At 40.3% G+C, this 24,659-nt stretch overlaps 1 protein-coding gene across 2 annotated transcripts in view; it reads left to right on the top strand.

Moving 5' to 3' along the window:
* The window catches only part of LOC120718371 (diacylglycerol kinase beta), a 159,347-nt gene extending 137,849 nt beyond the window's left edge, over positions 1 to 21,498 (top strand). For both annotated transcript variants that reach the window (XM_040006895.1, XM_040006892.1), the window contains 3 exons: positions 11,413 to 11,533; positions 13,121 to 13,181; positions 15,041 to 21,498. In XM_040006895.1, the coding sequence (XP_039862829.1) occupies positions 11,413 to 11,533; positions 13,121 to 13,181; positions 15,041 to 15,139 (281 nt within the window). In that variant the 3' untranslated portion in view covers positions 15,140 to 21,498. The remainder of the gene's footprint in view (positions 1 to 11,412; positions 11,534 to 13,120; positions 13,182 to 15,040) is intronic.
* Positions 21,499 to 24,659: the final 3,161 nt, after the last annotated feature.

Raw genomic sequence — 24,659 nt, 5'->3', positions numbered from 1 at the left:
TTGCTTTTGTTGATCTAGTATTGCCATAGCAGGTGCATCAAAGCTACAGCACCCACAACAGCTTCTCACGAAAGAGCAGCATTTGAGAGCTTGAGACTGAGAACGGTTTAATAAAGTAGTCTTAAGTCAGCTTATTGATTAAGATAATCAAAGTCTGTAGCTACAGGGGCTAAAGTAGCTGTTGGCATTCTCTATTTACCTTAAAACTATAGACTGTTTGCTCAAGATTAAACCCCACGTCACAGAAAATGTGGCTGTAGTAGTGTTGGAAACTACTCCGTCGTATGAGTCATGTAATATAAATCCTTATTCAGTGACAACTTGTTTGCAATTTTCACACAATTAGCTTGACAATGACAGGATGTAGTCACTGCTGAAAGCTGCTAGTTCAGGTATATGCTGGCCTCCATTCATGACTCATTTGTTTTCTTTCCCCATTTGTCCGACACTGTGCCTCTCCTCATCCACCCTTCACATCGGAGTTCTCTCCCTCCCCTTACCTCTTCGTTCTTCTTTCCCTGCTTCCCAAGACCCACAATTCCACCGCCACATCTCCCGCCCACTCTGCGCAACAGGAGTCCAGCTGTGACACACCACAAAGGACTCTATTTTTAGGAGAATTGCATCCACACTGCATATTGTTGTGTTCTCACATAACAGAAACAGCAGAGTATAATTACTCTGATCACCCCCACCAGTCTGTGTGGCTGGAAATAGTTCCTGTATGAAGTTGGAGAGCTGCTCAGTGTATGGTGGAGAGCGGATGACCTTTCAGTGATACATTTACTCAAAGTTAATGAATGACAACTTGTACAAGAGGCGATCACTGTCGTTCTCCTGGGAATGGAAAACATGACACATTTCTATAAGCTTATTAAAATTGAAGAGGAATATAAAGTGTTCTTTCCCACGCTTGTTTTTCTCCCGTCTGGAAAAATTCTCATGGCTGTTTGTATCTGGACAATGCTGGGACCGAAATATGAAATTTTACCATCTGGGTCCTGACACGTCCAGGCAAGGATTCAGTAGCAGGCTGCGTGTATGTATTTTTGTACTGGATCATAGTAACATAGTGTTCTTTGTCAAACGGCCAAGTGCTCTCCCCTGTACCTTTACCTCTGCTGGGTCTGGCGAGGTGAGCCGCAGTTCCTCTTGACCATCTGCCATAACTCCGACCACCCTGAGACAATAACAGGCCGGCAGTTGAGGGAAGGAGAGAAGGAGAGAAAGTGGGTGGAGGAAGGATACACAAATATGTCTGCTTATAATTATAGTCCCACACCTCTAGCTGATGCAAAATGAAATTTGCAGCTATTTCAGAAAGGAAACTGTAAATAATCTCTTGGTATAAATAGCTCATTGCTCAGATGAGAACAAAAATGACGAGCTCCTTAAAGTCAGCAAAACCATTCAGAAATGATTGTGTGTGAGATTTTACCACCAGTAAGGCTTGGCATTGATGTTTTGGATGTATTTTGAATAGTTTCAAGCTAAAATAAACAGATTGGGAAACACCATCTTGACATTTTTAAGAACACATCACAAACTAGTTGAGATATCAGGTTCGACTCGTGCGTGGAGGGACTTTGACTTCTTGATGGAGTTATGCAATCTTACACTGCTCTGTTTTCCTCTCTGCTTTGAAGTACTTTACCAAGAAAACAATAACAAAGGAGGATTGTCTCAGTTTTCTTTTGGTCCCCCAAAGTGATTGCTGAAAAGATGCTGGTAGATGCTGTGGACTCGTGGTATCAAAAGAGATGACCTGAGCCATCAGAAGCTTGTGGAGTTTTTGTGGGTTTTTTAAACATTTTAAGGCCTGATTGACTCTGAAAGACACTGCCAATATAACTCTAGCTTCCAGCAGTACTCTCCTCATTCAAATATCCAATGTTGTGATTATGTAAAAGTCTGGTTCAGTTTAATAGCAGCCCTTTTGAAACAGTAATCTCCTGGAAAAATCAAGATACTTGGGCAATTCGTTGTTTTTCGCTTTTAAATGGCTCAACCTCTTGGCTATTTTTTCAAACCCCTACCTGGAAAACATCCCAGATTCTTTCAGTAACAGCTCTACAGCTGAACAGCTTCAGGCTAAATGGTTAAAAACACTTTCTGAAGAACAATAAGTCCACTTGTCCTTATCACCAGGCCAATTGCAGGGACTAAAAAATTCCCTCAAAAATTCTCCCCAGTCAAGCAAATCACAATAAAGCTGCATCCAAATTCACACAAGCGTATGAAGTTTTCTTTGCTCATGCATCATTAGCCGCTCTTTACAATGCCAGGATCCCCACACTCGCTAGTGAGAATGTAACGAAATTTGGTTGTTTGCTACTACATGTGAGAAAAGACAACTGTAGAACATATCCTGACCTGATCCTTGCAGAAATGCTCAAAGTGACATTTATTTGTAAAATGTGGACTACAGCTAGATTTATTTTAGTTTTCATGTCAGTCTTTCTACTTAAAATGTAATTTAGGCTTCAATTACAGGATATTTTATATTCATTTCCATATATTTATACAGAGTTACAATAGTGGATGCTGATAAACATGTGCAAATTTATACTGGGCACCTGTACCTGTGAGCCAAAAGTGCCGAATGCTAAATCCTCCACATCAGACAGATCTTTCCTCTGGACTTGTATGTCTGTGCGATAGCTCGCCCTGTCTAAGGCCTCAACCTCTTGCTGTTTAGACCTTTCTGCTATTGAGAGCAGCAAATCAGAAGAAAGCTATCGTAAAGTTAGGAGGAAGGGAACTAAACCAGCTATTTTCAAAGAGAGAGTAAACTGTAGGACTGCATCAAGTCCCAATATAAGATATATTTTGCAAAGCTCCTCTAATAGATTCCAAGAATACAAATATGAAGCGGGTAATATGTGTGATAGTTGTCCCTTTTTTCTCCTTTTTTCTCATCTTTTCAGTTTAGATGTTTTCATGTCATTAGAGAAAAAATAAGGTTTTCTCAAAAATTCCCCAGAATCAGCATTTCACATGCGTCGTTGTTTAAAATGACTTTTCTGTGGCTTCGTACTGACTGCACAGCAGAGAAAATAGTGCAGCACAGCAGCAACAATTCTCACTGCCCGTTTCTTGGCAAAGCAATGCCATCCCATCCCAGAATGCACTGTAGCTGTGTTATGTAAGAGGCTGTTCTAGTCTATTCTTAGCTCTACCTCACTGAGAAAGTAACAGTGCTGGTTGCCTGAGAGTCAAAAGCGCATAGAGATCTGATGAGGCGGGAATCATCAGTGAGGTGAGAACCAGCACAGTGGGCTATTTTGCCATCAGGCTCTCACACTGGGACACTGGCAGGACAGCATGCCCATTTTTGGTATTTGGAGGAAGTAGAGGTGTAGAGGTGGGCATACGAGCGAGCGGATTTTATTTTTAATACTAGAACAGGAAAGAGATGTATAAATAGTGCTGTTTTAAAAATAGGACACGTCACATTGACAATTTCTAGCTCTTCAAATCTAGCAGGAGACATCTAGGCTGCAACTTTCCTCACAAACCAAATATACACTACAATATGTTCATGTTTACATCCAGACTTCTAGTTAATTCCCATCTGCTGTGCGGCCACTGTTTCACCAGCCCCTGCTTCTTGATCCCCTAGTCTCCAACTGTGCCATTTTTTCTCGATGGATGTCGAATCCTATTATAATTATTTCCAGGAAAGCTTTGCAGAAGCAGAGCGATGTATGCAGCGAGCATGTGTCTGGGCCTGTGTAGCAGCATGTAGTCACAGGATGATGTAGGATCACGAACATGTGGTCGGGGCCACAGCTGTCATTTAGAGTACTGGGATTTTGTCCTGAGAATGTTTTCTGGGAACTAAGCGTTCTGTAGTGAGACAGATAAATTTGTACTGGATTTGAACTGTAAATATTTTTTATTGTAAGTGGTAGAATAAAGAAGAATGTATTATATGTCCAGCGTGTTATACCAAAACCTTTACATGCTTGCAAAAGGTGAGCTTAGTAAAGAATGACAGGCTGAAGACCAAACCACTGTGAGACATGAGGGGAGTCCATTTTTCCAACTGTTTCTATATTTAACATTGTGTAACATCATATAATTGCATTTGCAATGATGCAGTGAGAAGGACAACTCAATTTCACAGTGATAATAATATTTAAGAAATATCTAGAATTTAACAATGTATTTATTAGGAAGTAAGTACATTCAGAGATGTTAAGAGGGTTGATTGCAATGATAATCTCTCACTTTTTTTACAGCTTGGAACATTCAGTAGCCAAGTACCGCTTAGCTTCCATAAAGGTTTGTAAAGGGCAAACACACAAAACGTGTCAGGTGAACAGATTTTTCCTTCAAATACAGTTTTTCTGCTTTGGGCAGCTAAAGAAATAAACCCCTGCCTGATCTGCTACAACTTCGAGATGATAATTTGAGACTTTGTCATGTATGTATTGATATTGTTTAAAGAGAGATGTGTGGTGGTGACAGCTGACGTGGCTTATATGTGTCTACTACTCATTCTTTTTCTGCATCTAAATCTGTATTTGTCACCATAGATGTTCCAGCTGTATTAGTGTACTAGCTAACTCTGCAGAACTTCTATTCTATGCACTCTAGCATCAATAAAAACAGTTAGCCATCACCACACTTTCAATCACTGCATGTACTTGGTATTACACCCATTGTATGTGTCAAAGCCAACACCAAAGCTGTGTAATATCCCCCAAAGCCACAGCTACGCTCAGACTCATGAAGTCAATGAGACGGCTGGCCCTTTCAGTATGCTTTTTGTTTGTAAACTGATCTGTTTACTTCTTGTTAGATTGCTTTTTGAATAAACATAGCAAAACAGGCAACTGTATCTGCGAGACCTCATTAACAGTGCAGTCACTGAACTGAATCCCTTGACCAGTTCAGTAACTTTTGGAGCATTTTAATGTAATTATCTGACAAATAACATGGACTGCTGTGTGGTCCACTGCCTCCAGTTGTTTTGGTGTTATTTTCCACTAATTAGCCAATATGTGTGTCTGTGCACTGTACTCATACAGTTTAAGGATGCAGCTATGAGTGGAGGTTTCTGATAGTTCAGTCACATCAGAGTAAAAATGGGATAGTAACTTCTATGCAAAGAGGTAAAAAAAAAAAAAAAAAGCAAAACAAGACAAAACAAGTATTTTTTCATATTCAACAAGTAGTTGTGGCAACCATCTGCTCACACAGAAGTTTAGCATTCAACACTCTCTGCCTCTGGACTTTCAGTCAATTCCACTATTTATGGAGGAATTTACGAATTTCTGTTTCAAACCCATCACCGTATTATCTCAGATGGCATGTAATTGCCAACTGGACTCCATTCAATCGCAGACTGATACTGACTGACAGTAAACTGACTGATGTTCTGTCTCTATCTTGTCACACGCCAGTGTGTGTGAGCAGACTTGTATTCGTAAGGTTTCTCCATGTAAGTGTCTAATAGTGGGTGTGGGGAGCCATAGCCCTGCCCTCCAGGACATGAAGCAGGCATGGAGGAGATCTAGAGGCCCACCAGGGGCCTGGTGGTGGGGGGGTTGGTTCACCCAGCAGCCACAGTGCAGAAGCCACAGGGGGCCGCAGCCACAAGCCCCCAGGATCCTCCGGCGGACCGAGCCCCTGGCCCTGAGACCCGAGATCCAAGGGCCCTCCACACCCTGGAAGGGGCCCGACTGAGCCAGGGGAACCAGGCCCTGCCAAGCAGCACCCAGTCCCTGACACAGAGAACCACTAATGCACCGGCGAGCTAGTTTCGTTCTTAAAGATGTTGATGTAGCAAGCAGACACATTTTGTTTGCTAATTAGTGCCAGTAACAGACTAATAAAACCCTCAAATTAAGCACAAAATTCTGCCCCCCCCCCCCCCTCCACAGACACATACACACTTTGCAGCCGGAATTTCCTAATTTTAACATAAATATCTTTTAAATTTTTATATTAACACACATATTTGCACGTAATGAACAAAATGAAAGACTCACTTCTTTTCCTCACATGAATTTCACAAATGCATTTACAGGCAGGCTTTTAATTCTTACCGGGACTCACAAAACTGAAATACAGTCTTTGAGTGATTTCTAAATGTGCACTCTTTACTCTGCTCTGACATTTTCTTTTGAATTGTCCTCTTAAATATTAAAGAGTACCAGTGAGTCAGCACAGACGTTTTCCCCGATAAACTCTCATAATCATCATCGTCGTCATCGTCTTTGGAGCACTTTGCAAATACCACACATGCACCAACACATGGGAGTGCTTGTATTACTCAGCAGGTATTCTAATTTCACCAAAGAACTGGTAACTATTCTTTTTTTTAACTAGATGCAAAAAGCAAGATGAGAAATGTTGCAAAACCAGTTCCAGTCCACAGTGGAGCTTTTTGCCCTCAAACTGTAAATCTATATTAGCAATTAATAAGATCCATAAGATTTGTTACTAGAATATTTTTAATGACTTATCAGGTCTTTTCCTTCATCTGTGATATATTCATGATCTAATGTCATTACTGACAGGTTAATGAAAATCAAAAATGATACAAAGAAAATTTCATTAGACGATTTTTATGTTATTTCTACAAAATGATTTATTTTCAATACTGCTAGAAACCTAAGTTTTAGATGATGAACTAGTGACTCCAAAATCCTTCAGTCAGCATGACAATTCAAATGAAGTCATCAGTAGACAGGTTACATACTGCACCACCTTCTTTCGTAAAATCTTCCACACATGAAATTTTATGAGACTTGTTTTGAGTCCTGTGGCCTTTTGCCAAGCCCATTTCCTCTTCAGAGCAAAGAAGAAACACGAGCACTTCCTGTTTGTATTTTGAAATAAAACCAGCAGGATCTGACGAAATTAGGAAATTATTAAACATTGTTCAGACCGTATCAGACAGACGGAGCCCTAACAGTTTCAGCTTTGTAGGCTGGCTGCAGGAGTGAGATGCTCGGAGAACGGTTCGACGCGCTCTGTGGGTGCTGTTGGCAGACATTTGTTCTTCACTCGTGCACAGAAGCAAACTTTGCTGGAGCCTTCACATCAAACATTATTTATCTACTCTCTTTGTACTTTGATTTTTTGTACCTTTTCCCCACCATTAACATTTGGAATATTCAACCTTTGCAGATATTTAGCGGCGGCTTCGACTGACATTTTAAGCTGTTGAGTCAGTGCAACAGCATAAAGGCACTCAGGAGAAACCCAGTGCCTTTTGTATGCATGAGCAATGACTGCAGCGTGCTCAGGTGTTCAGCTGGCACCTGCCTGCCTGCCTGAATAAAGTTAATCAACTCTGAGCGCGCCACACTAGCCTGCATGATTAGCCACGGAGGTTACAGAAGGTGGGATATGACTCAATGCAGAGTCTATTTTTTGTGCCCAAACCACACTATCCACTTTCCATTATCATTATTATTATTATTGTTATTAAGTATAAACACAAAATAAATAAAAGTCAAAGTTCTTCAGCTTGGTTCTTGTTCCTCTGTGATCTGTAAGCCGCCTCAGTTTATTAGTGCAGACAAAATTGCCACCAGCACAAATTCTGCTGTAGCGCCTCACAAATTATCACACTGACTGTGAACACAAATCATTCATTTCACAACAATTTGTAAAACATGCAAAATTGCTGCCGGGCCACTCGGACGCATAATTCCCCCAATCCCGGTGGATCCTTTAAAAGCTATGTGAAGTGAAAGTGAAATGTCAAATGACATCATCAATGACCTTTAAGATCATGTCTGTAAATATTGACTGTAAGGCCTCGCACCTGTCGAGCACAGTGAGAACAGAAAAGGGAAAAGCCCGGCAGAAGGTTTGATGAAGAGCCACGGCCTGCTAAAGCGTTCACAGTCTCAGAAGTGACAGGGCGCACTTTGTGTAGCGCATTATTTAACCAGGTCTGCTTGTTTTTGATGTCACATGTCTAATGTTTGGGAGAGACACAGTGAAAGGAATAGAATAATCCTTTAATTGTCCCACAAGGGGAAATTTGGTTGTAACAGCAGCCAGAAACATACACAATTTTTTTCTTACATATTTACATTAAGGACAATGGTTACTATAAACAGAGTACTGTAAGCAAGGATAAGAGTGTGTGGACTGTTAATTGCGTGTGTCAGCTCTGACCCTACTGTAGGGACGATTTTTTCAAACTGTGAACAACGATGAACTGATCAGAGATAATGACTGAGGTTCCTCGAGCTACCCGTGGAGACCAAATCTGAGTCAATCCCTGGATTCTCATGTTTATGTTTATTTTATATACATTAACACTTACACTCACAATGTCTGTATGTCTGTATTAGCCATACAGGTTCATTTTAATCCACAGTAGGTAGGAACAACACATTTGTTTTCTAAAACTGACATGACTGTAGCTCAGAAGGTAGAGCAGGTCATCTACTGATTGGAAGGTTGGTGGTTCGATCCATGGCTCCTCCAGTCTTCATATCAAGTATCCTTGGGCAAGATGCTAACCCCAAGTTGCTCTCCAATGCATCCATCGGAGTGTGAATGTACTTAAAAAGCACTATTTATAGAGAAAGTGCTTGGGTGAATGTGGCATGTTGTAAAGAGCACTTTGAGTACTACAAAAAGTGCTATATAAGAATCAGTCCATTTACTTTAGACATCAAAACAATAAATACAGGGAGTGCAAAATTATTAGGCAAGTTGTATTTTTGAGGAATAATTTTATTATTGAACAACAACCATGTTCTCAATGAACCCAAAAAACTCATTAATATCAAAGCTGAATGTTTTTGGAAGTAGTTTTTAGTTTGTTTTTAGTTTTAGCTATTTTAGGGGGATATCTGTGTGTGCAGGTGACTATTACTGTGCACAATTATTAGGCAACTTAACAAAAAACAATATATACCCATTTCAATTATTTATTTTTACCAGTGAAACCAATATAAATCTCCACATTCACAATATACATTTCTGACATTCAAAAACAAAACAAAACAAATCAGCGACCAATATAGCCACCTTTCTTTGCAAGGACACTCAAAAGCCTGCCATCCATGGATTCTGTCAGTGTTTTGATCTGTTCACCATCAACATTGCGTGCAGCAGCAACCACAGCCTCCCAGACACTGTTCAGAGAGGTGTACTGTTTTCCCTCCTTGTAAATCTCACATTTGATGATGGACCACAGGTTCTCAATGGGGTTCAGATCAGGTGAACAAGGAGGCCATGTCATTAGTTTTTCTTCTTTTATACCCTTTCTTGCCAGCCACGCTGTGGAGTACTTGGACGCGTGTGATGGAGCATTGTCCTGCATGGAAATCATGTTTTTCTTGAAGGATGCAGACTTCTTCCTGTACCACTGCTTGAAGAAGGTGTCTTCCAGAAACTGGCAGTAGGACTGGGAGTTGAGCTTGACTCCATCCTCAACCCGAAAAGGCCCCACAAGCTCATCTTTGATGATACCAGCCCAAACCAGTACTCCACCTCCACCTTGCTGGCGTCTGAGTCGGATTGGAGCTCTCTGCCCTTTACCAATCCAGCCACGGGCCCATCCATCTGGCCCATCAAGACTCACTCTCATTTCATCAGTCCATAAAACCTTAGAAAAACAGTCTTGAGATATTTCTTGGCCCAGTCTTGACGTTTCAGCTTGTGTGTCTTGTTCAGTGGTGGTCGTCTTTCAGCCTTTCTTACCTTGGCCATGTCTCTGAGTATTGCACACCTTGTGCTTTTGGGCACTCCAGTGATGTTGCAGCTCTGAAATATGGCCAAACTGGTGGCAAGTGGCATCTTGGCAGCTGCACGCTTGACTTTTCTCAGTTCATGGGCAGTTATTTTGCGCCTTGGTTTTTCCACACGCTTCTTGCGACCCTGTTGACTATTTTGAATGAAACGCTTGATTGTTCGATGATCACGCTTCAGAAGCTTTGCAATTTTGAGACTGCTGCATCCCTCTGCAAGATATCTCACTATTTTTGACTTTTCTGAGCCTGTCAAGTCCTTCTTTTGACCCATTTTGCCAAAGGAAAGGACGTTGCCTAATAATTATGCACACCTGATATAGGGTGTTGATGTCATTAGACCACACCCCTTCTCATTACAGAGATGCACATCACCTAATATGCTTAATTGGTAGTAGGCTTTCGAGCCTATACAGCTTGGAGTAAGACAACATGCATGAAGAGGATGATGTGGACAAAATACTCATTTGCCTAATAATTCTGCACTCCCTGTACACAAGAAAAATACAAACTACAAAGAAGTGCTGGTGCAGAGCATTTCCATCATGTGACTCAACTCTTACAGGATGTATTTTACCACTGAGAGTCTCCCACGTCATCAGGAGCAATGTAATTCCAGTGATGGACACCAGTTCCCGGTGCCTCTAATGCCTTTAATGTGTATTTATTTTTTTCTGGTATCATAAAAAGCTTATAGACATAAATGATTACAAGGGTTATCGCACTAGCTAGGCTGCAACTTCACTGGATGTTATGAATAATTTACTGTTATGAATAATAACAAACGGGCAGCATCCTGTGCAGCATTACAGGAAAGATACTGTGGAAACTTCCCTTTCAGTGGATCCACACGCTGCTAACTACTCTTGGCTATTTTTCTGGGGGCTTTTTTGTTCCCACCAGCCCAAAAAAACATACCAACCACACCAACTGTGCAGCAACAGCATTAATGTTCTAATTTAATCAGCTGCTTGCCCGTTTTTGAAGTTTTTTGAAGTTTAAATAGCCTGCATAAACAGCCTTAGTGCTGCTATGACTACTGTCTTGAAAAGACATGCCAATGTTACCAAATATAGCTTGAAAAGATTTGAATGATTTCTGATAAAACTTTGTAGGGGTGTAGAGTGGGCTCATGTTAACAACCCATTAAAATTTGGCTTACATCAACAAAGGTCTTCAAGGTCAACGTAATGATATATTTGCTTATAACCTAGAAACTATGATCCTTTCAACTGTGCTATGTACATTGTCAACATATAAAAAGTGCCATCTAAGGATTTAAAATATCATTTGACCTCTGAACTCCCCTTTAAGGTCTGTAGATCGATCTGGTCAAAGTGATAATAAAGCCACACAAAGGTATTTAAAACTGTGTTTCTTAATACCAGACAGCATGTAGGCATACAGGGAACGATGTATGAGGATTCTAAATATCACATTATAGTTTGCATTTGATCTCTAATAACACTGTTCCATTTCACATCTGCCTTTGTCTTTATTTCTCCATCTAATTAAAAAATAACTCTTCTCAAAATGATGTCCAGTATATTCAAATCGATTTCAACAGGGCAAATGGAACACATTTGTATTCCAAAGCGGCAAAAAATGTGTATTTTCTTTGTAAATTCCAAAATCGTGCCACAGTTTCCATGTCTCTAATACTCTCTCTGTGACCATTCAGACTTTAGTGACCAACTGCTGGAGGTGGTTGGCTTGGAGGGGGCTATAGAGATGGGGCAGATCTACACTGGGCTGAAGAGCGCAGGACGCAGGCTGGCTCAGTGCGCCAATGTCACCATCAGGTCAGCACCTCCATCTCCCTGCTGTTCCTCACATCTTCTTGCCCACTTTGAACGATCCTCTTCCCTTCTGTCACCTTCTGTACTCCGTTCTCCATCCTGCCTTTGTCTCGTGTCACTACCCCTGCCTGTCTTTATCTTCCTTCTGATCAACCAACTGGAAGCTGTACTTGGTGCACCAATTGCATCCATCTCCTATACATGCAGGATAAAAAATGTATTCCTTGCGAGTGTTTTTGTGCATTTTAAAATCCCTGCAGTGTCCAAACAATAACATGCCTGTAGCTAATAAATAATATATTCCAAATGCATGTCGTGCTAAGAGTGTTGTTGGAGCTCTGGGCTGACTCGCAGGCTGACAAATGGGCTGTAGTTTGGAGTTCTCATAGCTAGATTTGGGTTTCATTGCAGGTTTTCCAATTACGCAGAAAAATGAAGATGCTACACTAGTGAACCCTTATTCTTCTTTGTGTATTTATAGAGAACCTTGAGGCTGTTCAGCTGATGTCTCATGGTGGGGAAGATATTATCTCAGACTGATGAATGTTAATTGTGGTTCTGAATTATGTAAATGCCATCTGCCCATATCCATGTGAGTCTGTGCAGACTCATGTCATGTGTGGCCTATAATTAATGATCGAGCCGATTTTTCCCACAAACAAAAACATTATTTGTTTGTGCAAACAATCTTTGACGCACTGTTGCTGCACAAAAAACACAGTTTGTCATTCTTATTAACCCTCTGATGTCAAAGTCATCATCAGTGAAGGCCTTAACCTATCATTACATATCAAAATATGTCATTTAAAAAGATTCTTCCAAAAAAAGATGTAATTGCACCTAACTCATTGTTCAATAACTGTTAGAAGTCAGTGCAGTAAAGAGTTAACTGGATATGATTCGGTGCAAATTCAAATACACTTAGTAGTCTACGCAGCACTCAGTGCTGTGAGTGTTCAGTGAGAGGGTAAAAGTGCCATAAATGTGAGTCCATTTACTGAAATTGTATTGTGGATTGCTTTTTGGTTTTACACTTTATTTTATCCAAAGAATGATCTCGTCGCTTGGCCCATTTAACATGCCTAGTGTGCCAGTTACTGCAGCAAAGAAGTGACATTACAAGTTGTTCTCTCACTTGTTCAATAAACCACCACTAATATTTTCCTAGACCAGAATTAAAGGGGCATTCATCCCAGTCATTCTCCCACACTGTGTTTCTCCAGTCACAGAGGCATGCCTGAAAGTCCTAAACCAACTCTGTGTGTGTGTGTGTGTGTGTGTGTGTGTGTGTGTGTGTGTGTGTGTGTGCGTGTGTGTGTGTGTGTGTGTGTGTGTGTGTGTGCGTGCGTGCGTGTGTGTGTGTACAGTAGTTGTGTGAGTTTAAAGAGTGGGAGTTTGTCTGGGAAAGGGTCTCATGGGAACAGAGGGTGCAGTGTCTCACCCTGTCCTAGGACAGTGTTAACAGGCCTCAGAGGTGTGTGTGACCCTCATAACCCCCAACCCCACCCTGCCCTCTCGTCTTCCACTCTCACTGTCTCTGCCCTCTGCCCACTCTTTCTTGTTCTTCATCCCTCTGATGTCTCTTCACAGGACGTCCCGACGGCTACCAATGCAGATTGATGGTGAGCCCTGGATGCAGCCTCCCTGCACGGTGAGACTGAACACCACTACACCACAGTGTGCCAGCACTACAGTTTAAATCAATCACTAGAATTAAGATTTAAACTGCACTTGCTCAGGCCCACGTTCCATATGACGTAAAGTACTATAGGCATGAATGATGCCTTGATGGAAGACTGTTGCTTTATTCTTCGTCAAATTTCATTTTTTAGAAAAGTCATTGCTCAGATTTGTTCAGACAACTGTCTGGTTTAAATGACTGCTCTTATACACTTAATTACTAATTTGCTAATAGTACAGTAATATTCTATATTTGTAAATGAGCCCAACTGAGAATTTCCTCACAGGCTTCAATGAGACGGGTAAGGAACAAATCAGGCATTCACAAAATTTTCACAACAATCTAGCGAAGACAATATTATTTTTGGTCTATTTTGCTGTTGTGTAGACTTGTGCATGTGTCAAACTAAATCAAACAACAACAGCAATAGAGTACATACCACCTTCAATATGTGGGTCCATGGTTGACAACTGGTACAGTGTTCCAAGGTTTGAAAGCCTCATCTTTAGTTCTCCAAATACACATATGGCTAAATCTTTGTCTTATCTGATGTAAAACACGGTTCACTTTGGGCAGTGATGCTAGTGTCCCAGCAGTTTCCAGTTCTTGGCAGGCCTGAGCCTTGGTGCTTTCTGGAGGGAGAAACACAGCCCAGCCCCCAATGACTGAGTTTGTACCTGGCAGGCGCAGCAGGCATAGCGCAGTTATTTTGTGGATCTGTGACTGTTCTGGTCGGGCCTCGTGCCAGTCAGGTGACGCGCAAAGACACAAAGCACGACAGTAACCTAACTGCTGTGGTGGGAATGAAGTTAGAGCAAGTGTGGTTGGTGAACCAGCCCACGTTCTAGTGAGGTGATAAAACCAGTTTAAATGTGTGTTTGAAATCATTGTTCTGTCGAAACACCCAGTTGTGTCCAAGTTTCAGCTGCCAAGCTGCTGAACTGAGGTGGATTTGAAGAATTTGGAGGTAGTCCTCCTTCTTCATTACTTTGTGCAATGTACTAGTACCACTGGCAGCAAAACCGTTCCAAACCACCTTCACCATTACTTATTCAAATTTACCTCATCAATGTGGCCAAATGGCTAAATCTTTGTCTCGTCTGACGTAAAACTCGCTTCACTGTGGACGGTGATGCAAGTGTTCCAGCAGCTTTCAGGTCATGGCATTTTTGAGCCTCGGTGTTTCCTGGCTTGTTCCTCTAGATCATCTGAGGGTGACGGTTCAATCAAAGTGGTGACAATTCTAAATAACTTGTACTTAAATACAATTTGATCTGATGTTAATCAAATCTGGAGTTGGTAATAAATGGCTCCAAGAGAGCTTTCTAACTTGTGGAATTCTACAATAGTTCTTCCATCTTCACTGAGTTCCTTGGAGTTTCCCATCGTCCCATTGATTGGTCAAATCCAAATCTTTCTTATGCTGTGGCCAAACAGAATCAAGTTAAAACATACTGCAGAACCACTAATTAAACTATCTGAGTGTATAATTCTGTTACACTTGCCGTGTAACAGTTCTGTCCACTTCCTCCTCTGCTTACACCCAATCTCCAACACTGTCGTGCCATCAAACATCACAGCAAGAGGAAGTAAATTACTGTCAATTCATTCTCTCAGCATTTCAAACATTTTCATTTTATTTCTTAGCAGACCTTCAGGGAAGGGAAAAATACAGAGCTTTGTTGTGTTATATGAGTTATTTGCAAGGTCACGGTAATTTGTCTGTGTGAAAAGCCAGGAAATGACTGTAACCAGATAAATCCTGGTAAACAAATCAAAGACATTCACCTCCGTATAGATTATAATTTCTTTCTCTGTGATTTTTGCAGGTCAGGATCACGCACAAGAACCAGGTGCCCATTTTACTGGGCCCACCTCAAAAGACGCCTTTCTTCTTCTTCAAGAAACGCAACCGGAGCCGTGATTAGAACATAAGCATTTACACAAATGAAAAAAACAGACACACACACATATACAGTACATATATACACACACGCTCACTGTACAGGCAGCAAAATGGGCCAACTGGTACACTGCACACAGTTTGAACACAGGAATAAAATACAGAGAAGTGGAAAATTCCTCATGTTGGGATGCCTACAGACAATTGATTCCCAAAGTAACCTGTACTGATGGCTAACAAAACAAGAGGACTCTCAGTATATAGTACCGACCTACTCCTGTGTAACAATCATCCTCCAAGTCTTGTCTCAAACTTTTAAATATGGGTTTAGTCTCAGCCACTTTTACAATTTCTAAGACTCTCAGTCTAAACCACCCCCTGCTCTACAAACTCAGCCATATACCAGTACTGCACTGCCTCCTAAACACAACTTTGGCTGCTGGGATTTCTGCACAGCTCAGAAAAGAAATAAAGGAAGTAATTGTGTGGGGATGGAGGGTGTAAAGGAACCAGCTGGTATGATGAGAAAAACTACTACAGTGAAAAACAGGGTTAAAGTAAGAATGGTATGGCAGTAGCTGTGGCTGTTTACAAGGTCAGTGAGTAAATAGAGTAAGATCCACCTCTTTGTTATGAATAATGAAACAGCGGTTGCTTGTAAGAGCTCGCACTCCAGGATGTCCCCACAGACTAGCAACACAGTACAGCCAAGGAAAGGAGAGGAGTGGAAAGCCTCATTCATTATTGACTTATTTTGTTTGTGGATTGTTCGCATTGAGGCGTAACAGTGGTCTGGAATAGGTGGAAACATGCAGGGAGCTCAGCCTCTTAGCATGACTGGCCTACAAACAAAAACCCCACAGTATTCGCAGATGTGCAGACGATCTGGAAGTAGACTTCAGGCTGTCTCCATATAAACCAACTAGAGACTAGACTAAAAGTAGAGCTTAGAGACACTCTAGTTCATCTTTGCTTTCTCAAAGAGCTCATTTGTCATCTGTGGCTGCACACCATCACTACGATAAAGATCAAATCAACAGCAGCCACTGTGCATGCTTCTAGAGGACTAGGATAAATCCCCTCAAGGGCATAAGAGCAGGGCCCCTGGGGTTTTTATTTACCAGAGCATTGACAAGAGGACTAAATTTATCCTTCTATTTCAGGGAGTGTCTATCTCTCCTTCACTGAAACCTTACCCTTAATAACATGTCAAACATCAATTCACAATGTCAAGTGAGCTGTCAGAGTGCATATCCCAGTGCCAGTAGGGCACTACTGCAAGGTGCCATGTGGTGTGATTCATCATTTGTCAAAACAGAAGGCCGTGTGCCTGAGACGATGGAGTTCATTGTTTAAAGAATGTAACCATATTACTGTTCCAACAAATACGGCAAAGTATATTATAATTTATGTGCAGACAAACTATATGTATATTTCTGGAAAGTAGGTGTAGGTCATGTATACTATAAAAACAAATGTGTTTTTAATATATCACTGTTAATAATGTGGAATTTTTAGCTTAGAGGGGCTCAGATCAGTGTTCTTCACCATGCAGAGCTGCTGCAGTTGTTCTCTGAAGACAGTTTTCTACACTGATGCAGATCGTTACATTTGAATCTACTGTCCTGTCGCCTTCACTTCCTAGGTGGTCTTGTACACAGTGAGTAAGGAACAGGGAAAAATTTCGATTTTGCACCATTCATGGCAAAACGATCTCATGGTTCAAATACTTAGTTTGCAGAGCTTTTACAATAATCTTATATCAACAGCCGTGCAATGAAAGCTGATTGCATATCAGAGTAAGATAAGATAACCTTTATTAGTCCCACGCATGGGAAATTTGTTTTGTTACAGCAGTGGACAGTGCAAAGTTACATAGAAAAAAATAGAGAAAAACACTGGAATAAGATATCAATAAGATACTATAGATCAATAAATCTAAATGAATAATGTGAGTTTATGGCCGATATATTGACAGAAGCATTTCAGCAAATAAATCAAAAGAAACTGTAGTATATAGAAGATGAATGTAGCCTCTGGGTCTGACAAGTGAAGTCAATGCCGAAGTGCCTTAAACCTGAATTTGGTATGGTGTCCAGCAGGGGGCGACTCCTCTGGCTTAAAAAGACTTCTGGAAGAAGTCTATGAGAAAACTGCCCTCAGTCCCCGTGATTTGTGACAAGAGATAACCTTTTCCTGATGAAGTTATGGTCACAGTTGACAGACAAAAGTCTTTTTAAATACACCATGATGTTCATTTTGTAATTTGTTTCTCATTAGAGTAAAAAAGAACATGTGAATAACAAATTGGATTGCAGCTCGGCTGCTCGTTCAGAGCCACCCTTTGCCTTCACTTCCTGATTCAAAACCACAAGATTAAAAAGCTCACTTTAGTAACTAATGGCTGACAAGAGCATCTTTTATACACAGCCTATGCTACAAACATGTCTGTAGTCATGCTAGCAGCTACATCTCAGCTGCAGAAGCTCAGAGCAATAAGCAAGTGGTGCAAATGCTTACCTGAACAGCCAACTAATGGTACTTTCAGCCAGTCTGTTTCCATTGTGGTCAAGGATCGACACAACTTAAAAGTGAGTGAATCATTTTGCACCAGCTTTGACTTGACTTGCCAGTGTGCCAAAACAGCAATGTAGGGATAGCTGCTCTGTCTGGGTTTGTCAGCCAGGGTCTGTGAGCAATTCTGCTGAGCAACCATATTGAGCCACAGCCAACAGTTTTTAGGGTTGTCAGAAATAAATACAACAGAGTAGATACTTCTTTTCAGCCTAGAAAGGGCCCCTAGATGGGAAACCAAAACTTCTATGGGAATCCAGTCAATAAGCAATTCCCAAATCAGAATCATCCAGCAAGTTACTCATTAACAAGACACTGAAAAGAAGTCTTTGCTAGAAGTCTAAACAATGTTGAGATTTGGTTGAAAGGTGAAAACAGCATATAAAAAGCCTCCTTGCTAATAAATGTGGTCAAAAAATAAACGAATTATCTTCAAACCCACAACTTTCACGCTGTCAGACTAGCAATGGAAACAATAACTTTTGATTGTGTGAAAGCTGGTAGAAATAAGCTCACCATGCAACACAAAATTCAACAATAACATAATTCTCGTGTAAACATCTGTAAACGGCAAAAACATTTTACATTTAAAAAGTTTCCGACTCATGAATAATAAGAGTCTGTGTACCTGTGTGATTAAAATCATTTCACAATCAAATCAAATCTCAAATGAATATTGTATTGGAGAAAGAAACCACACATGGCTTTGGGTCTTTAATGCAGACCTTTGACGCTTAGCCTGCTTGGTGACTTCCCATCTCCTTCTCTCCATCTTTTCCTTCTCTGTGTGTTTATATGCAACCATGGCATGTCATTAGCTTTCTGTGTACCCTCTGAGGTTTGTGTTTTATCCTGTTTGCTTTTAGTGCTCTCTCTATACTCATTTTCCCCTCTTCCCTTTGCTCTCTCCACCCAACCAGGTGAGGCAGATACCAGCCTCTCCCTGAGCCTGTGTCTACTTGTCACCAGGCGCTTGCTCTTATTCGATAAGCTGATTGTTGTGGTTCTCTCTCTGATATTCTAGGGACTTCACTTACTCAGATGACTCTTAATGGGAAATGGTGCTATATAAACAAAACTGAAGTGAACTAAAATTGAATTGAATTTCCTTTTTTTTAGTAAGAAATAAATAAGGTTTATTTATATAGTGCTTCACAAAGTGCTTCACAATACAGAAACAGGTATACACCAAATTAAAATAAACAATCTGGAAAGCACAGTAACCTTTGGTCTTTAACCTGGACCTAGTTGCAGCCAACAAGGATTTTTATGTAGTCTTCAAAAGTCTTTTCACTTTTCAACCAAATTTAAAGATACATTGTTTCAAAGTCTGTGACTGTCGGACCAAATTTAGCCTAGAAAGCAGTGTCCATGCTGGTTACTGATAACATAGCAAATAGACAGAAAAGCGGGCAACCATCAACTGAAATTGTAAGGGCAGTGGATCAAATACTCGTGGAGACATTTGAGTGTTGACTAATACCAAATTTATGAATGTGTAAATTATTCCAATTACTTCGTGCTTTTCTTTTCTTTTCTTTTTTTTTTTTTTTGAAAAATAGGGATCGACCACAAAAATCCAGCATATAAAGGTGACATGTGGACCTTAAATGAGATCATTCTGTTTAAAATACTGATCTAAATCTCAAGAAAATGACTAAAAATGTAATCCCAAACAAGTAATGTACACCTCTCAGAGAGTCTAAATGTGTATGTGTTACAACTAAACAAGATGTGAGTTTGTGGAAAACTGTCCCACGGATATGACTGCAGAGACGCTCTGATGGTGCAAACTGAGCTCCGCCGTAGGGTCAGGCATTCATGCCTTTGTACTCTGGTTCCCTTTAAAAGCATGCCGAGTCTTCCCTCTCGCACCCAGGCCCCATAAAAACACACAAGATGTCCAGCCAAACCCCACCCAAACGTGATCAGCATCATTCAGGACGCTGGGTGGAGTTCAGGTTCATCATTTCATTCAAATATAAAGCCATTTAGCCTAACTGGTAAATAGTACAATACTGTGGAGATGTCACAACAGCATATCGTTATCCTTTAATCGGAGCGAGTGGAGCCTGGGTGCAGAGAGAGCTCAGTGATGAAAGAGTGCATGTTTACAGTAACTTTACATTTATTGAAAGAATGGTTTTAGACAGCTATATTACCATGTGTACATATTTGTTTACAATATTTTATCTGAAGTTAACTTACATCACCGCATGCCTGCTGAAACAAACTGAGAGTGAACAAAAAGGAGAGTGTGGATCAGACTAATCAGACTTATTTCTCCGTATTAAAAAAGCATAGCACAGATTTGTTTGTCGTGCTTCTTCATTTTTCTCCAGGCAGTCTAGTTATGTTAGAAATAAAGAAAGAAACCGAATTCCCACGTGAAGCTTAAATACCCATTTGGGATTTTTCACCAAAGCAAAGGGCAGACAACATGAATGCCCTCATAGAGAGCCTGAGTGATTTCTCAGTGTGTGTCACCGCTCATATCTATTCTTGTTCTTTGGAGAAATCAATTGCCTTAACAAATAAATGGACTCGCTCTTTTCTCACAGCTTTGCACCGGCCTCACAGGAGTCGGAGAAAATCACCGCATCACATACAGAATGAATATTTCTTTCAGCAGGATATTGTTCTGAAATCGACAATTTGCTTTAGCAACAACCAGCAACAGCTAATTCCGTTTTTACAATCCAGCAAATTCATTTTGAGCATGGTTAACATTGTAGTCTAACGTAATTTCACTCGGCTGACCTTTACTGGCAAACAGGGGATGTGATACAGTACTGTCTAATGTTAGCTGCTGATTGATTTTCCTGAAGCAAGTAATATCTAGAGATATGCCTGCAAAACGACTGAAAAAGGTCTAAACTGCTGTTGCTATCGTGGTTATCGTAGTCAGCACAGGTTTGTTCTCACTGAATATTGACGTTTACATTTTTAAAAAATTGAGTGATGTCATTAAATATCTGGGCACATGGGTTTATTTGATTCCTTTAGTTAGTAATCTCTTGAAAGTTTTGTTTTTCCATGTGAGTTTTATGAGTGAATAATATTTTTGTACTGTCTATCTCTCAGCTCGCACACGCTCACATTTACATGCATGTATACAGGGGAGATGTAAAGATCTTCTTGTGGAATTTGTTTATATATATATATAATCTAATATCACTGTTTTCCCACTTTTTAGACTTGGACTTTTTGCAAAATACAAAACCTTGAGAAAAGTCAAATATATTTTATACATATTTATAAATATTTCTATCCTTGGATCCTAACCTGCTTAGCTTCGTACAACAGACAGATCAGAATAATTCTCATTTATCTTTTACTGGACTTTTATGCAGCAGCACGCAGTACTGCAGTACTACAGAATTCACAGATTCTGTCCATCGTGACTTGCTCCTCATGGAATTTAGCTGCTTGTGCTAGTTATTCTACTTATTATCGCCTCTCAAATATGTGGAATTGTAGCTGGTTCTCAATGAAACAGGTTCTGCACCAGCATCATGTTGGTTGTAGGGGCTGGAACCTTGCCCAGCTGATGCTGGGCAAATAGTATCAGTTCATGTTTACCCTTATTGTAGAGTAGAGTATAGAGGTAAGGCTCCAAAGACTGGAGGCAAAATTATTTCAACTTATTTCAACTTTTTTTTGAGCTATATATAAATATATTCACTCTCTGAACACTTTTAAAAGAAAATTTTTCAAGAAACAGAGGGGAGCAGCACACAAGTGAACATGAATAAAATAGGTGAGAACATTCACAAAAAGAAAATTAGCCTTAAATTTTGCAGAAAGCAACAAAAAGGCCAATGCAGAGAGACAAGAAGACTCATCCTAGACATCAGTAACAGAGGAATAAGCAGAAAGATGAGACAGAGGGAGATGAAGCCAGGCAAACACTGAGGGAATTAGACACACCAGAAAGAAGGAGCTGAAAATAGAAACTGAAATTTAATAAAAACCAAGAAATCAAGATGACCACTAGAACAGTACCGTGCTCTACAAAACTTCACAGAAACTAAACAGACATCAGAACTCAGATATACATACAGCATGAAGTAATACTCTGTACAGAGTATAGCTGGGTGAAGCACCTTGATGATCACTCACTGTTTACTGTAAACTTTTCTGTGCTGTGCTGGCATGTGAGGTTGTGTGTGTTTGCATGTGACAGGCTACAACAGACATGCATCAACACAGTGGACTCCATATTTACCTAACCCTGAATAAGATAAGAGCTTAGAGAGTTACAGCTAAGACATACTGTAAGAAAATGATGACAGTATCACAGACTAGGGAACTTCTGGCATCATCGGTTGTACATTATACAAAGGACAAGATTATCATGTAATAACAACAGTTATTACATACATAACAACAGTAATTTGAGTCTGTCAAATTACAGAATAAACTGTCTGTGATATGAACCCTCTCTCCTGCCTCGGGGTCATGACTGAGGATCTTGACTGAATTAAAAGAGGCTGAAGAATCCGTATGACGAGTCTCTGCAGTGAGTCCGGTCTATCTTTACACTATGTCACCCTCACTGTGTGCTAGCTGTTAACATAGCTTCTGCTTGCATTCTCTCATATGTTTCCAACAAAGTTCAAACCAAGAAAACCGCATAATTTGTTTAAACCATGAAGTCAGTTTTAGTTTGGCTTGGTTGATTTTACTTGAAGCCTTTTCTTAAATTACATTAAATCACATGGTTGTATGTGACTTAAACATAATACAGTAACTTGGTCGTGAATATGATTCTGATTTATACTGGATAGATCTTTGTTGACAATGGTGGTAACAACCACTCCCCTGGTCCACTACTGCGGCATCATTAAGCTATACTGGAAGTAAATGTTAGTACATTTTACATTACAAACTTTAAAGAACAAATAAAACACAGCGACAGTGACAATGATGTCATTTAACCTGTTATATCTTCGAAGCATCCAAGTTTGATGCAACAGAAATAGAGCTCAGCAATTCTACAAGCTAGTTATTATAATACAGGGTGTTCCAGGACAAGAGGTTCATCTTCAAAAAACATCTGCAGGAGGCCAAATCATTTATAGAAATGAGTAGCTAATCTTTTGTTACATGTAAATGACTGTTTTGTTTATGTACTGTATGTATTATAGCTTATTGCCACAAAAAATAGGGGTTAAAGGGTGAAACGATGACACAGACAACAGTGCTAGGTAGATTTTCCTAGGAGCTGATTTCTGGAGATCCAGGAGACAGATGCAGGTTTTCAGGTGAGTGGAGTTCCAAGGACAAGTTTGGCTGATGTACAGGAGGGATACAGAACACAAGGACACCCAAAGGTAAGCTCAAAAACAGTGAGCCCAACATGCTGCTGCTTGTACTACTGTAAAAACCCGACAAAGGAAAAATAAATGAACCTCTCTTTAAGTACTCCAGGTGAGTGATTACTGAGGTGGAGCAGGTGTGTCAGCCAGATCCAGCTGGAACTGGTAGTGCATACCTCTCATATGTCCTCACAACTTCAGAGAAACCTTCTTATTCACACACAAACAGTTACACAAACAGTTACACACACAGTTGGTTTACGAAAGGGGGAGAAAGTGGAGGCTGGTTCTGAAGGCAAGTGGAGACAATGACGTGTTTTATTCAACTAATCTAACTCACAGTGTTTTGTTAATTTTGCTGCATTGACTCTGTCTTTATTTGTATGTGACTAAGTGACACCAGCAATCACTTTACACAGTTGTGACAGAATTGTGTTTCTGTCATTGCAATTAGAACATGTTGCTGATTAGCATGTCTAACATGGAACTTATCAGTAAAACATTAACTGAAAGCATGCTTTTCTGCCAGAGAGCTGATCTTGCAGCACCAATCCAGACTACAGCATCAGCATTATTGCATTTTTATGATTATTTTTAGTCACCGTCAGCAATTGGTAGCAGAGGGTAGGAAGACACCGAGTCGTTTTACACAGAAAATATTCAGGACAAAATTGACACACGGTGTGTTTATTGCCATTTACTGTACAGTACCATGCAAAATTCTTCAGAGACCCCTGATTTCTTTATACTGTGCGATGGGAAATTGGAAAACTCCAGAGAATATAAGATAAAATGGTTTGTACAATTCCAATGAGCTTGAAAGTCAGTAATTGCTATGATTTCCTTTATTCTTCAGAGCAACCGGAAGCTTCATCAGCAAGCTTTTTCGTCATTTCTTTAAGTCAGGCTTGGCCAACCCCAGGACTCGAGGGCCGGTGTCCTACAGGTTTAAGATCTCCCCCTGGGTCTACACACCTGAATCAAATGATTAGTTCATGACCAGGCGTCTGGAGAACTTCAAGACAAGTTGAGGAGGTCATTTAACCATTTAAATAACCTGTGCCGATCAAGGACACATCTAAAACCTGCAGTAATGTTGAGTTCTGGGCTTTGGGGAAGCCACTCCATGACTGATAGTGTTGTTGGTGGATCAAAATCTGGCAGTGGTTTTCATAATTCCATCAATTTTGACAAGATCCTGAACATCATTGGGCGAAATGCAGTCCCAAGCCATTACAGAACCTCCCTGGTGTTTCCCTGGCTCCTTCAGTAAATTCAACCAAAGAAATTGGAAGATTTGATAGGTTTTATTTGACAGCCTGTCCATAATAAAGTGCCCAAAGATACCATTTAAAATGGTTTCTTTGCCAAGTTGTCTGTCATGTGCAGATAAAATACTGGTTTCTCCCTCTTCTCTTTAATGCTTGAATGATTCATAAGTCAATGTTAAATGACTTAACAAACAAAAAACATCCCTTTGAAAATAGCCATGAACAAGGACTGGACAGAAAACGAGTGGAAATCTGCCAGAAGAAAAACTTTTTCTCAAGACCACTTTAAAAGTTACAAGAAGGTCTGGCTCCTTGGAAGCAAATTGTATAGAAACAAAAAAAGAGACCAAGAGACAAGTGTTTATTCATTTTTAATGGA

This window comes from Simochromis diagramma, unplaced genomic scaffold (genome assembly GCF_900408965.1).
Source record: "Simochromis diagramma unplaced genomic scaffold, fSimDia1.1 OVJJ01000514.1, whole genome shotgun sequence".
In the NCBI taxonomy this organism is placed as follows: Eukaryota; Metazoa; Chordata; class Actinopteri; order Cichliformes; family Cichlidae; genus Simochromis; species Simochromis diagramma.
The sequence above is the reverse complement of the archived record's forward strand: the minus strand, read 5'-3'. Positions and strand labels throughout refer to the sequence as shown.